Below are 16369 nucleotides of genomic sequence, written 5' to 3' on the forward strand. Positions count from 1 at the left end.
CCATGTTGCTGATGTCCCCAACACTTTTTAACACAGTCACCTATTTTATGATTCATTTTATAAAATTGTATTCATGGGGTACTACATACAGATTATAAAATACATTTATCAAAGTTGCTTCTTGATTACAAGTGTTGCAGTTCAAGAGGAACCAAACATTTAGAGGAGAAGGTAAAATCTGTTGTGTGCAACTGGTAGAAAAGGGTAACATATGCTGTCAGAATTTAGAGGAAAAAGAGATAACTTTTTGATATCACAGGGAAGGGAGAGCATTTTGAGAAGGGTTCAGAAAGATGCTGACATATGATCAGGAAGTTAAATGGTGGGAAGGAATTCATATAGGTTGTATTGGAGGAAGTTTGGCTTAAATGGAAGAAAAACTGCGTAAGTAAATGCATGGAGGTGGAACAGCATGATGAACTCTCTGAAGTTTGTGGTTTGTTATAAGAAAAAAGTTTATTATAATGCAAAAAATCAGCCAGTTAAATTAGTGATGAACTTGTTGAGTACAAAATCCCATTATAAGCAGTCGAGATTTATTAGGTAATTTAGAAAGGACACTTCAAATGTTGCCATGGTGAGTGACTTGATCATAATTATGTTTTAAGATGATTGTGGTTTGAAGGAGAAGGAGACAGAACAGTTAGAAGAAGGGGCATTGGAGACACAGAATTGAGTGAAATAATATGTTTGGAAAGGAAGGACATGTCTGAGAGATACTGATAGTTTAATATGGCTGGGCCAAATAACTAATTAAATATAAAAGAAAAAAAATTAAAGGTGGCCTCCAGGTTATAAGCCTGGATGTTTGTGGTAATGGAGTGGTGATGGTAGAAATAATCAAATAGTAAGAGATGGGAATTGAGTTCAGTTTTGGCATGATGGATTGGAAGTGTTGGCAGGATATCTGATAAGGGAATTTAAGAAGCTGTTGGGAATACAGAAATCATCTCAGAGGAGGCCAGACAGATCAATATGTTGTTTTGAAAGCTTGAACCCATAAGATGAGGACCAGTTCCATTCATGCAGTCATATAGGATTCTGTGTTCAGAAAAGCCCAAGCTTGGTTAAATGATCTGATGTTGCTATCTTGAAATTATTACTGATTTTAAACAAAGGGCCCTATATTTTAATTTTTCCATGCAAAATATATAGTTGGTCCAGCAGGAGCTATACAAGATTGACAAAGGAGATAATATAGACAGAGGAGAATAGGATCTGCATGAGACACCTGGGGCAATGGTTCCATTGACAAGTCAAACACCAAAATGAAACCAAAAAATCTGGAGACTCATGGTCCCAGGAAATTCCAAATAATAGGTTTTAAATTCTTGGGTGAATACTATAATTGTGTAGACATGAAGCAGTTTTTAAATAGTGGAATAAAATGGTCAGTACACAGTATTTATCAAATAATAAGTTTAAGACTTGAAAACCTTAAGATGTATTTTTTTACTGCATTATTTGTTTATTATAAAAAGATATGATAAAGGATATAGATGAACATTCAGGTGGAAGGGATATGTAAGGCAAGGTATGTGGGAAGGGGTATGGAGCTTCCATGCCCTCTCTGAATGAAGCCTTCTCCCCAAATCTCCATGTGTTCATTAACCTGGAAGCTCCACAAGATGTTTTAAATGCCATTTGTGTTGTCTAAGATGTAGACAGAAGAATGGATAGGAGAAAAGCAAGTCTAAAATAAAAGGCTCATAACTGGGCATAAGATTTAACAGACGGCCTATGTTTTCTTCCCACCACACATCAGCTGCCACAGATGAGGCTGAGATATGGCAAAAAGAAATGGCACAGCCACTACAGATTTCATTCTTTTAGGCCTCTTCCCTGAGTTTCAATATGCCAGCTTCCTGGTCTACCTCATCCTTCTGGTCTACCTCATTGCGCTCATAGGGAACTCCATCCTCATCTTCCTGACCTGGATGAACTCCTACCTCCACACCCCTATGTACTTCTTGCTCAGCCAGCTCTCCCTCATTGACTTGTTCTACATCTCCAGCTCAGTTCCTAATATGGTCATCAACCATTTCTTAGGAAAGCACAGTATTTCTCGCATTGGCTGTGGTGTCCAGATGTTCTTCTGCCTGACTCTAGGTGGTGCCGAGTGTCTACTCCTAACTCTTATGTCTTATGACCGATTTGTGGCTGTTTGTAACCCCCTGCACTACGCAATCATCATGAACCCTAAGGTTTGCTTGCTAATGACCGTGGCATCATGGACTGGAGGTGCTCTGAATTCACTCATTCAAACCATCTACACCATGCATTTCCCTGTCTGTGGTCTGAAGGAGATAAATCACTTCTTCTGTGAGATGCCTGCCATCCTGAAGCTATCCTGTGCGGACACGTCAGATTATGAAATGGTAGTGTTTGTGGTAAGTATAGTATTTATTCTTATCCCCTTTACCCTCATAATGGCCTCCTACATTCACATCTTCCTCACTGTTCTCAGAATGAACTCTCCTGAGGGGAGAAACAAAGCCCTGGCCACATGCTCTGCTCACCTGACTGTGGTGAGTTTCTACTTGGGGCCAGGCATAGTGGTGTATATGACACCTGGCTCCTCCCACACCACAACACTGGATCAAGGTCTCTCCATGTTCTATACCATCCTCACCCCAACGCTGAACCCCCTCATCTATAGCCTGAGGAACAAGGAGGTGGTGCGGGCTCTGAAGAAGGTCCTGAGGAAAAATCTCATATCAAAATAGTCTGGGAAATATCACTGCAAAAACTTTACATCTAAAACTAATTGCAGTGTGGAAGTCAAGTCTCTGGCTTGCATCTTTCTTTAGCTATACAGAATTCCTTTTTGGGCACATAGATTATTTTAGGAATGGGTCATTGAATCTCCAATTACCTTATTGTGTTTGAGACAAAATGACTTAGTTCGGTAAAGAGTTGCTTTCATTGAGACATTTGGAGAAAAGTCTTTGGTAGCAAATAGGTGAAAGCAAATATACTCTTTTTCTGAATCCACCCACAAGAGTGGATGAGGACTCCTGTCATTCTTTTTTTATCATCATAGAGACAGATAGAGCTGTGACTGCTTATTCTGATTTTTGACTGAGTGTCAGCCTAGTCCCAGAGTAGAATGGAGGAGGAGACAGGGTCATTCATTTTCTCCAGGAAAGACTGTTTCCTCCAGGTTGATGATGTTTCTTTTGATTGAGTGGGACATAAACTGAAATTCAAAACACATTTATTTCTTTGACAAATATTAAGAGGCAAATTATCTATTGACTTTATTTTATATTTTTGTTCAATCTAATAAAAATTTGTTCTGACCTCGTAGTTACGCTGGAATTTTTCACTGATTTGTTAGCATCCCATCTACAGTTTGGCTCCTCTGTTAGTCCTCTGGCTCATCTCCCATTATTCTTCTCCCCTTCACTCCAACCCATTTCTTCCTTCCTTTTTCCTCTAGCCTAGAATCACTTCCCTTCTCTTCCTTTGGGTCTTTATTAGAAAGTCCAGGCTGACATATCTAAAATTTTAATCTTTTAATACTTTATATCTCTCTTCCTTGACATTTTTTTCATCTAATTGATTATGTCTCTTTATTTATTATGTTCATCTGTCTCTCCTCAACAAAGTAAGTTACTTGAGGGCAGGGATTTTCCCTTTTTTGTTCACTGCTGTATCCTCAATGCTAGCAGAGTTTGACACATGGTATGCAGTGTATAAATATTTATCAAATGAATAAATAAGTATCTATTATAGATTCAACTGCTTCCAGATATACTGAAACTTGGCTTTAAAAGGTTGGATTGTTTTCTTCTTCAGTGTTAAGTTGATACTATATCAGACAAGAGATTCATATGACAATTTTCAAACTGAACATGAACTGAAGAAAGCTCTTCTTCTTTCTGAGTAGACTGTACACATTTCTCTTCCCACATTGGTACAGCACAGCATGATGGATGCATAAATTGTCCAAAAACATGCAAGTAATCCTGAGGCAAAGGATAAACGTAGCCAAGATATTTTTGAGAAAGAAGTTCTGAGGAGAGATGGATTATGCGTCCCACCCCACTTCCTATGACGAAAGATTGGGGGTGAAGGTGAAGGAAAGCTAGGAGACAGATGAGGAGAGTATAGAGTTTTGTTAGTAGATTGTACCTCAATACCATAGTAGTATCTTGTGAAAGTGACAATATTATAGACAAACAAATCAACTATGTCTTGCTTTGCAGGGTGAAAATTCCCATTATTCTTTGAAGACCTCAGAAAGAATTAGTATTAGTAAAAGTATTGCTAGCTGATGTAACAGATACCACTCCCAAATCTCAGTGTCTTAATACAATAAAAGTTTGTATTTTTTCATAGAAGTCCAATCTGTATGGATGTGGTGGGGTGCATGGTTCTATTCCTTGCAGATACTCAGTGATCCAGGCTGACAGAGGCTCTGCCATCTTTAACAAGTGACTACTGAGCTTAACTGGGCCTTGATGTACATCTAGCAAAAGAGAGTGAAGGACTGTGTGAGAGGTTCTTATGAGCCAAGTGTGAAAGTGGTGAACATCACATCTAGCCATAACCCATTTATCAGCACCTAGTCCAATGCCATATCTTACTGAAAAAGAGGCCAAGAAATATCTAGCTGCATCGACAAAGGGAGAGAAAATGGATTTGGTGAACACTTAGCCAAATGGTTTGTAGTGTGTCTTGTCACATGGAACCAGTGACACAGTCACTGGCCCCAGCAGAACAGTAAAGCAACAGAATAGAAGGCACACTCTTGAGTGTTGAATAGCAGCAGCTCCTAAAAGGACCATGTCCACAGGAACAAGGTACAATGAGAGGGTAATTACATAAATTACTAAAAATAGTGTTTCATATCCAGCCAGCAACCAGATTGAGTGTCAACCAATTTATTCATTTTCCATGGGAAAAAAAGCTTTTTTCTTACTGTTTGCTACTCCTCAATTCTGTTATTGTATAATAAAAATAGTTTAAAAAGTTATTTTGTGTTGACAGCATCCCAGTAATACTTTGTCATATCCATGATGTATTTATTAGCTGCAAAAGTTGCAAACCTGTTCTAATTAGAACCCAAATAACATTTATTATGTGGTTCTCTAGAATAGTTACTCTTTAGCACATCCTAACTATATTAAATACCAGCCTTAAATAAAGACAATGAGAGCTAAGATATATTTACATTCCAGTCATTGTGTCACAGCACCATGTAGCAACCTTTGATTCAATACGTAGGTCACATCCTGGAGGACTACACCCCACCCTGTTGTCCTTGAGCTAGTATCTCAGATGAAACTTCAATAGGCATTTCATTGTTTTATCAGGTAGACAGATTCCAGGTGAAATCTCATATGATGGGATGAGTAAATCATATGGTCATGCATGTATTACCGCATGTCTGTCACTATAAAATAGATACCTTTGCCTAAGGCAATGCTAATGCAGGATTCACTGTTTCTAAATCAAGTATTTTGCAAACTTTCGAAGGCTGGCAGTGGAAGAGGTGCTACAGAAAGGAAAAAAGCCACAACCATATATGCCAATTCCATAAAAGAGACATCATTGTCCTCTCTGAGGCAGTATGATCTGATGTATCAGTTTACCACAAAGTGGCTGATTGGTCATGTTGAGGATTCAGCACTGCTTTTTACTGCTGACAGCATAAATAGTCAGCAGTAGATCAGTTTTGATTCAAGGGAATGCACGCTTTTGGGCCCACACATAGCCTATTTCTTTGCATTCATAATCATTCCATTTGTGGTCCCATTACACAAGCACTGGGTTGGCCACTGATGAAGTCTACCTGACCTCTTCTGGATTAGTCATCCTATTCATATTTTTGTTCAGTGTCCATTCAATGGTATGTGATCTATGGTGACGATGATATGAGATATATGAAGTCCTGCCCACTTTATTCTCATCCTATGGGTCAGTCTATCCATGCCTCATGCCCCTTCCATAGACTTCCTTGGTTCTGATCTTCCAATTATGCTTCTCCAGGCCACTAAACAACTAGCCGAGCCATTAATCACTGCTCGTGAGTCCATGTATGTCCTTACCTGAGTCCTCTTCTCCCTATATACAGAATAAATAATCAAATCTCTGCCCTCAGGAAAAATTTTCCATACCACTTTCCTTCAGAGTCTCCTAAGAATGGGGTCATAGTTTAGAAACAGTCCCATTTTGGGGGCTTAAATCAACATATTGAACCAACCCATCAGTGAAGTATGTTCACACTTTTGTGTCTTCCATAATTTAATCTTAGATGAGGGACAGGTTTGAGCTTAGGAAGAGGCATTTGTTCAACAAACGTAGATGTCTTTGAAGACTTACTGGGCTGCTGTTTATGGACATTACTTATGATCTCTGAATCTGCTTAAGTCAATTTCCAAATCTATCATTTCCATTATATGTTGGATTGCTTCTGCACCTGGTTGACCTCATGATTTGATAAATCTGAAAAAGACAGCTCATGACAGGCAGCTCCTGTTGCAAAATCACTTGATGTTCCATAGGCAACTTCTCAGGTTTTACCAGGGGCTGTTTTTCAAATGATAAGCCATTCTCTGCTGTCGAAGACCTGGACCGCTTAAAAATCCTAGGGGTCTGAATTGTGAGTCTCCTTTAGGTTTGTCTGAGAGTACACACAGCATTCTTATTTACTTCTGTGAAAATGAATGCACATAACATAAATGAGGGCAGCAAAGCATATTTATTCAGAGCTTATATAGTAAGAGAGTCAGCTACCATCACCTGTGTTTGGCAGAGACAAAGGCAGGCAGAGAAGTGGGAAAGCTTTACAGTGGAAAAAGAAAAGGCTTCAGGTGTGCTCTGATTGGCGGTTGTTGACTTAGGGAAGCTGTAGGTGGGATAACTAGAAAAATGTCATCCTATGTGATTGCTGAGGGGAGGATATTTGGCTTTCTCCAGTTGATCCAAAGATGGACATGAGGACAAAAACTAAGGAAACTGACAATTATTAATCAAGCATTGACCGGTTTGGGCCAATTTTAGCATACTGACATAATAGAAATAAAATTAACTTTGAGCCAATTGATACAGGGTAATTGTTTGATTTCCTGGACTGGTTACCAGAGAGAGTAGGCTGGCTTTCTGGGTTGGCTGCTGCAGGTTGTGGGTAAAAGTTCTAATTTTATACATTTTCTGGTTCTTATTCACTTGTATATTTATCTCTCACCTCTAGCACCATTTGAATATCTGGTAGGTTATAACATTGGCCTACAACAAGGCTGTGAATACGTACTTCTATGTACATCCCACATAATAGTTGAACAGTTTTTGATTCTATTTATTGATGGGGATTAAAAAGAACACTTTTACCAGCTTAATGGCCACATACCAATACTAGAGGTTGTGGTTCTTTCTTTCACCAAAATATATCACATTTGGAACAAGAACATGCCAGGCAATATCACTACCCACTTATCCCTTCATCCCTGAGAGGACAAAATTAAATACAATGTTGCCTTATCTTTCATATTCAGAAAACAGTTATTTAAAACTTATGAAGTGCAAATTAATGAAGACTAGAAGTTGTCAAACTTTTTTAAAGGGCTAGATATTAAATATTTTAGGCTTTGTGGCTCATAATCAACTCTGTCACAACTAATCAACTCTGTAGGTATAGAAGTAGCTGTAGCTAATGTGTAAATTAATGAACATGGCTGTTTTCTAATAAACCTTATTTATGGACACTGAAATTTGAATTTCACATAATTTTCTTAGCTCATAGGCCATACAAATATAGGCAGAAGGCCAGATTTGGTGGTAGTTTTCTCACTCCAAAAGTATATGATATACTGATAAATTAGTATTCTCTTTGTCCTCAAGAAACTGCATTCTAACTTGAAACATAAGCACATATACAAGTAAGTAATACAATGTAACAAAGCAGAGATTTTGCTCAAAACTCCAGTAAACAGTATGTGGTATGTTTGTTCACACAGGTTGTACAAATTAAACACTTGTTGATTTATACATCTATATACAAACAGTTGATATTGCCTAAATGCTGCATATTGCTTTCTTACTGCATTTTTATTAATAAACCAAAAATTCTGCTATTACTTACAACTCTTTTCAGAATCTCACGTGTTATGAAAGAACTGGAAAATGTTTAGAACAAGCTTACTTTTTTACTAAGGTACTTTATTTCTCCAAATTTTTTCTAAAATATATTTGTCTACTTTTTGATTTACCTTGATAATTCTCTGTTGTTTTTTTTAAGAAATTCAACTGAAAATTTTTATTTTCAAAATAATTGCTTTCATGCTAATTATTTTACAAAATGGTTTTTATGTGTCCATGAGCAAATATTCAGTCATGGTCATCAGGTTGCTTTTAAAGAAAGAAAATGTTGGTTCTTCAGATGCTGTGTGTTGGTCTAAAGGTATACAAAAGAAAAACTACCCTTAGAACCAGGTAATAATTAACCAAACAGTACATCATGCTGACTTGCTGCGCAGCAAAAAAGACAAAGGACTCCATGCTTTTTTAAATTCAAATTTATCATATAAAGCACAACCTAGTGAGACAGATATTACTATGCCCACACTAACAGACAACATCAATGAAACTGAGATTTAAGTTACTTGAATAAAATTGTAATTGGCAAGTTGGAGAGCTTAGATTTTGGTTTAGGTATGTCAGAGCTCAAAGTTTATTTTATTTATATTATGTCAGTATGCTAAAATAAAGGTATATAATTATCAAGCTGCTACAAAAGGAAATCTTTTATAAGACATATTTGCAAAAAAGAATCATACACAAATTGGGGCAAGTACTTTTGGGGGGAGTTAAATATGAAGATACTGCATACTGACCATCCTTCTGCTTTTGAAGTTCCGCACAGGGAAGGTTGCATGTCCCTGATGGCATTTGGTCATTTACCCTATGGTTTGTCATCTGAAAACATTTGAATATTTTCCATGGTGAGGAATATTTGTTTCACACAATTTTACCTAATTTCTAAGATTCACTTATGTTCTGAGATCAAAGTTAATTAAAGCCTGGGCACTGTGTTCCCCTAGGACATTCACTACAAAGGTCTCTAGACCCTTGATGACAAATTACTAAGCAGTCTACCAAGTTAGATCTTGGCTGATATGCCAACCAGTACTTAATATACATAGTATTGCAGAATCATAGTCACTGGGCTCATGCCCAACATGTATGATTCTCTATCAACATCAAGCCAATTACATTCATTTTTCAACGCAAGAAAATGCCTAAGCCTGCATAGTGGGAAGGTACATCTGGTCACTGACAATCTAGAAGTTGCCAGCAATTCCAAGAGGCAGAGGTGACTGGAGATAAATAGAATTTAAGGTAGATACCACATTGGTTGAAAAAAGTATCTTGAACCTTGACTGGTAATAGAAATTCTGTAGAGAATCTGTATGCTTATTGTTGTCTCACAGATGACAGACTTTGGTGATTGTACTTGTAAAAGAAAAAAATCTGTGACAGTCTTAGATGTGTATTTTGTAGACTTCCCAGGATTCAGGTCTAGGGGGAAGCTTCTGTTCTGTCAGAGGATCATTACTATGGGGGTTCCTGAGTGTAAAAACCCCTGAGAACTGTTTAGTGGTTCCTAGAGGGGACGGGGTTTGGGAGGTGGGCACAAGGGATGAAGGGGCACATTTATATGATGAATGACAAAAATTAATGTACAACTGAAATTTCTCAATGTTGTAAACTATTATGACCTCAATAAAATAAAAAAAAATCACTTATAAAGCGGCATACTTTACAAATTGTAAAAAAAAAAAAGCAGTTCAATTCTATTGCTGTGGTCTTCCTTCTCTTTTTATATGAATAGTTACAATTCTCTACATTCATATTGTATTCCTCTCCTTTCATTTTAGACCAGATCCTATCTAGCGTCTTCTTTTTTTGAGCTCCTATTACCTATTTATTCCTAGACTGTAAAAGAGTGAGTTTAACATAGAAGTAGAACATTGTAGAACAAAGAGATAGCCTGCTTTGCTGTGGGGTATGCCAGTATTGAGGTATCAAATAAACGAACATGCCTGGACCCATGTAGAGACTCACCGCCATTAGGTGGGTAGAGCCAGTGACCAGGGCTTTGTTCTTCACTGAAGAAGATGAGGAAACAAGAGGCCATGATACAACCAAAAAGGAGGAGAAGAAATACAATTACTGCTACTAAAGTAACCAGTTCATAGTCTATAGTGTTTTCACAGGGGAAATATCCAAAATAATAATTGTATGAAGCAATACAAGTGACTTGTTTTTCTCCATTACTGTTACCCAAGAATTGCAGTTTATATTATACATTATTGTTTGTAACAAGCTTCCTAAGCAACTTCTTCATCAAAAATACACACACAGGGGCCAGCCCCATGGCCGAGTGGTTAAAATTCCACAAATCCCGCTTCAGCAGCCCTGGGTTCGTGGGTTCAGATCCTGGGTTTGGACATAATCCATTCATCCGATGTGCTGTGGAGGCATCCCACATACAAAGTAGAGGAATATCGACACAGATGTTAGCTCAGGGCTAATCTTCTTCAAGCAAAAAGAGAGAAGGGTTGGCAACAGATGTTAGCTCAGGGCAAATCTTCCTCACACACACACACACAAATACACACACACACGCATCTGACATATATTTGTAAACACAAATATATACACATATGTGTGTACCTATATTATGAATATACATTTTACCTGTTTGTGTGGAGTATGTATGCAGAGTCACAGATCAAATAAATATGTAGTATGTACAAATTTTTTAGATAGAGAATATTTAAAGTAATTCTATGGAAAATATTCCTTGTGAGATTAATTGGGGTTGAGTATAACATTGGAGAGTCTTCCTATGGCTTGGATAGGGGTACAATCAGTGAAAACTTTCAGTGAGAATGATGCACACACTCATGCATGGGAAAGAAAGTGAGACAAACATCAGAGGTGACAAAAATTTTCATAAAGCTTTATCCACCTAGCAGACACAGATTTTCTGCCAGAACTTATATAATTAGTAAAATCACCCCAAAGGGGCAAAAATTGTTCTAGAAGTTGAGAAATATCTCAGCTATTGCAATAGTGTTTGGCCCTCCAAAGGGCTATAGTACATTGACAGAGACAGGATATTATATCTGTGGCCTTAAAATTTCAGGGGGGTAGTGTGCTCAGAACAAAAATATTTAAAAAATATTTTTGAGGACAGTGATAATTAAAAATAGTTGAGAAATACTAATTAGACAATGGAGCAACAAAGGAAAGTATAAAATATTGTACATGACAAAGTTTTATTCATTCCCACTGATGGATTTCGGGATGCGCTACCCCAAAATATGGCCCCTTGGCATATTGAACATCTTAAGTTGAAGAAGTTTGAAAGAACAGCAGAAATAGGAAGGTCACTCTGACCTCCCACCCACCCCCCACCTTGCCTTTTTTCCCTGAAATCAGGAACTAAATCTCCCATATGAAGGAAACTTCCCTGTCCCGGGAGGAAGGGAGACATAGACATTCTTATAATCTGTTAAAAACAAGATGACAGACCCAAAATGGAGTCTCTTATACTAAGCTCCAAGTCACCAAATCAAGAATTAACTTAATTACAGTTTCAGCTCTCCCGGAAATGGAATCTTAAACTCGTCAATCAGGAATTGCGTGACCAGCGCTAGATAGATAATCCGCATGACAGACCCCTACCATCCCCTGAAGAAAAGTAGCGTTGCAATAACTCACTCACTTTTTTGCCAGTATAATTTCCTTGTTCCTGCTTCCTTCTGCCTTTAAGTCCTTTCATTTTGTACAGCTCTGTGGAGCTCCTTTCTGTTTACTAGATTGGATGCTGCCCGATGTGAATTGGTTTTTGCTTAAATAAACTCTTAAAATTTTTAATATGCCTCAGTTTATCTTTTAACATGCCAGAGACAGGGAATTTAAGGTTGAGAAGCCTGTATAAACAAATCTTGCTGCTTCTTTACCATTTCACCACCCCTACCTGAAACCCCTTTGACTTGTCAATTCTTCACAAATTTATTATTTCTTTGTCTAAAATATATAAAAAGCTTCCTTCTCTAGTCACTTCTTTGGGTTTTCATTCTCTTGTGAAGGCTCCTGTATACATGGAAAAATTCAATAAAATTGACATGTTTTCCTCCTGTTAATCTGTCTTTGTCAGTTTAATTTTCATACCCAGTAAGGGACTCAGAGAAAGTCAACAAAAACTTTTTTCTCCCCTACGCCACAAATTTCCATATATTGAGAAATATTTAGAGGATTCAGTAGAGAGTATTGAAGGTGGGAGGAGGGAACATTATTCTGGTTAAAAACAAAACTACTACCTTCCTAGGTGAGGAAACACTACAGCTCTTTCACATTCTGGACCCTGCAGAAGTTACTAGGACTTGGCCTTGTAGGAGAGGAAAAAGTTTTCCTGGACCCTCTTAGAGTCCCTAGCTGGGTCTGGCAATGAAACTGACAAAGACAGATTAACAGGAAAAAGGCACACAAATTTATTTCAGTTTTATACGAAGACCTAAAGAAACAGACCTGTGTATTTTTACGCTAGGTTTGAAGAAGGTTGGAAAGTCATGGAGGAATAGGATAGGTTAAGGAGTATAGAGTAATTGTGGTAAACTAGGGAAAACTTAGTAGGTCCTGTTTGTTAGGATTCTTCTTGGTTTCCCTTTGTCTTTGGAGGTAAGGATGCTCCTTTCCTCCAGATATGGGGAGGGCACCTCTCACATGGGGGCTTTGTCACCTGACCTTCCTGCTTCTGCCATTCTCTCAAACACCTTCAGCTTAAAATATTAAATATGCCAGTGCCATATTGTGGGGTAGCATTTCCTGAACCCAATCAGTCTGCTCAGGGCTTCATATAAGTAGGATAGCCAAGTGGCTACACTAATGCATTCCCACTTTCCCGCTGATGAATAAACGAAAAGCAATAAGAAAAGCTGATATATGGAGGTACATGAGGAAGCCATTTGGTTTAAAACTAATTCGGCCTGACCTTGTTTTTCAGAATGGCCTGACGTGGCCTGTCCAGCATGTATAGTACATTTGCCTTAAACATTTACAATATCCCAAAGTTAAGAATGATACCTTTAAAGATAGGGATGTCTACCTCCCACCCATATCAGCATTTGTTTAAAGATAAGCATTTCTCCCCAGAAACTAAGAGTCAAACTGACCCAGTGTGTACATCATGTGACCGCTGACCTGCTGTGCTCATCTTGTGAATACTGACCTGCTGTGCTGGCACAGCATCTTGTGACTATGGTAAAAAGAGACATTTCTATCATATCTGATGTATGTTCCTTGTTCCTGAACAGTGCATAACCATGCTGAACACCTCGCTTCTTTGGAGCACTTCCTTCCTCGGTGAAGATCGTTCTCCCAGGCTACATAGTCCTCAGAGTGGTGCATACAATAAACTCATCCTAATTTTGATTTATAGATTGATGATTGATTATTGATTATTTGTGTTGACACCAGAAACTCAATCTTAAAATCTCTGAGCCTTAACTTTCTCACTTGTAAAATGGGTATAATATTTCCCACCTTGCTATCCTTCTTGAGGATTCTGTGAGTAAATACAGGTAAAACCCTAAGAGAGGCAGCCACATACCAAGCACCCCAAAAGTGCTATTACCAGTAATGTAAAATAAAAAGTTGTGTTTCAATGGAAAACTATGCATTATTGATGGCACACCCTTCTGGCTATTAGATTCTAGCCCCCTTTCCTTGGGTTTGAGCTATTTTGCAATTTTTGTGAGTTGTAGACTATTAATAGGTATGCAAATCATGCCGTGTCTAGTAGAGATTTAATTGGCTCTCTTTCTCCCTTGGAAAAACCAGTTTTGCTTCATTTACAATTCAGCTTAATATTCCTCCTTTATTCAGTAAATTTATACCGGCTGGACTTGTCCATTGAGCTGGTTTAGCACCTGCCTGATTGCCTCAGATCCTATGAGTTAAAACAAATTCTTGAACATGAGTTCATATTTATATTGTATGAGTCATGATTTTACTTTTTTTTTTGAAAATTATCTGTTAATGGTATACATGTAGAATTGGTCTTAGCAGAAGAGGAAGCCATGGCTGTAAAAAAAAAGAAATAGAGTTGAGTAGGCAGTAATATCAAGAGGGGTTTAAAAAAAAGTAGAGAAAAGAGAGATGAGACAAAAAATAAAACTCAGTGGCTATTCAAGTAAGAGGAACACAGAGGATTAAGAGAGGAACAGAGCACCTGAAGAAAGAGCAGTAGTCATCAAGCAATGATTGGAACAGAAAATCACTTACCTAAAGGAGCGGACAATTCTCTTCTTTTCTGTTCTGCCTCAGATTTTGACACAGTTTTAATCTTAATGTTTTAACATGGCGTAGGAAAAATTAGTGTGACACAAAATGCACTGGACAACTAAGGAGATGACTTTACCTGGGCTATCACAGTAGAGAGAACATTCCTTAATGAGTGTCAAAAGACAAAAGTAAAACAATTTGGTAATGAGTTTAATGCCCTTTACTCAAGGGCAAACAATGCATGGATTGGGGGAGTACGGTGCCTCACAAGCAGTGGAGCGTTCTTCCCAGGTCTTTTGGACAAGAGCAAGTTTTATAGAGCATTAGATGTTGCAAGGTGGAAACAGGGCATGATTGGCTGGGGTTGCATATCTGACCTTATCTAGAAAGATCAAGGGACAAGGAAATAAGTATAGAGCCCAAAGCTGGTCTGACGTTTGGGGATTGGCTGACAGGATAAACTGCATTTTTGGTCAAGCAGAAGAATTCACAGGAACACGAAAGTTCGGTTTACTGATGTGGCATGCCAGGCAAAAGCGGCTCCTTCTTGGGCCTAGAAATGTATTTCAACATGAGAAATATCTCCTAGAAAAGGAAGGGGCCTGGGGACTTACAGAGCAACTAAACAAGGGAGTCGTGAGTCTGAGCAAGTGGAGAGAAGGGACTTATCTGAGTCATGTGAGGAAGAGCCCTTCTTCAAAGTTAGCTCTTTCCTGGGGCACAAGAGCAGGAGGAGAGTCCTTACCTGCTGCTGTTTTCTTGGAGCATAGCGCTCAGTTACAATCAACTTTGCTCTAGCTTAGACCCATTAAGTTGAGTCTCTTACACAATTCCACAGTGACTATCTTTATTGGTGACCCCGTGTCATAAGATGATCAGAAGTGTTAAAGACAAGACAACAGGCCCAAAATGAAGTCACTTATGCTAAGTCCTAGGTCACCAAATCAAGACTCAATGTAGTCACAATTTCAACTTGCCCAGAAACTGAATCTCCTACCAGCTAATCAGGAATCACCTAATTAGCATTAGCAAGGTAATCTGCCTGAGAAACCCTGACATCTCCTGCAGGGAAAGCAACCTTGCAATAACTAATGCAATTTTGCCTAGTATGACTTCCCTGTTCCTGCTCCCTTCTGCTTATAAGTCTTTCATTTTGTACACCTCCTGGGAGCTCCTTTCAATCTGCTAAATCAGATGTTGCCCAATTCATGAATTTCTGAATAAAGCCAATATGGTCTTTAAAATTTATTCTCTTGAATTTTGTTCTTTAGCGGAGTAAACACAACAAAAATCACTCACTGTTGTGCACGTCAACCACTTTCATTCCTTAGAGATATGTAAACCTTCTCTGCTCTCTCTGGGGTATTTTTCCAGAGGTAGGAACACTAGCAACTTCAGAGCCCATGAGGCTGCTCTGCCAATGCACTCAGGGTGTCCAGCGAGTTCTTTCCAAGAAGATAAATTCAGAGAAGCCCTGACTTACAGAAAAAAATTAGGCAGATGTGTATTAAGCGAATTATCATATTCTAGAAAGGGCAGGGTTGATTCAGAACCCAGGATATGAGGATTAGAGTCTTTATCCTTCACTGCTAGTACTGCCTTTAATTCCAATGACAGGGAAGATAAATCCTGCCACAGCCCAACCATTTATTCTTCTTGAGACACAAGTTCCTAAGCCCCTGCTAAACCCTCAGAGGCCCAAAATGGAGGCACAGAATAATCGATTAATAGTATTTAGGAAATAGCCATTATATGCAAAATACTTCATCTACTCTTTATCTCAAAGATACATCTCATTCTCCTTCTTTTTTTTTTAAAGATTGGCACCTGAACTAACAACTGTTGTCAATCTTTTTTTTTTTTTTTTTCTGCTTTATGTCGCCAAATCCCCCTGGCACGTAGCTGTATATCTTAGTTGTGGGCCCTTCTAGTTGTGGCATGTGGGACGCCGCCTCAACGTGGCTTGATGAGCGGTGCCATGTCCGCGCCCAGGATCCCAACCCGCGAAACCCTGGGCCCCCAGAGCGGAGCGCATGAACTTAATCACTCGGCCACTGGGCTCACTGCA

General features: G+C 38.5%; 1 protein-coding gene across 1 annotated transcript; it reads left to right on the forward strand.

Annotated features, from left to right (window-relative positions):
• Nucleotides 1-1787: 1787 nt before the first annotated feature.
• Nucleotides 1788-2726, forward strand: LOC106840142 (olfactory receptor 2T27-like). The gene has a single exon (XM_014855335.3). It carries the CDS (start codon nt 1788-1790, stop codon nt 2724-2726), a length of 939 nt encoding a protein of 312 aa, XP_014710821.3.
• The last annotated feature ends 13643 nt before the right edge of the window (nt 2727-16369 follow it).

Source organism: Equus asinus, chromosome 10, assembly GCF_041296235.1.
Source record: "Equus asinus isolate D_3611 breed Donkey chromosome 10, EquAss-T2T_v2, whole genome shotgun sequence".
NCBI lineage: Eukaryota > Metazoa > Chordata > Mammalia > Perissodactyla > Equidae > Equus > Equus asinus.

Bases quoted from the DNA above. Each gene is read 5' to 3' on its own strand.
- LOC106840142 (XM_014855335.3), top strand. From the start codon at position 1,788: ATGGCAAAAAGAAATGGCACAGCCACTACAGATTTCATTCTTTTAGGC.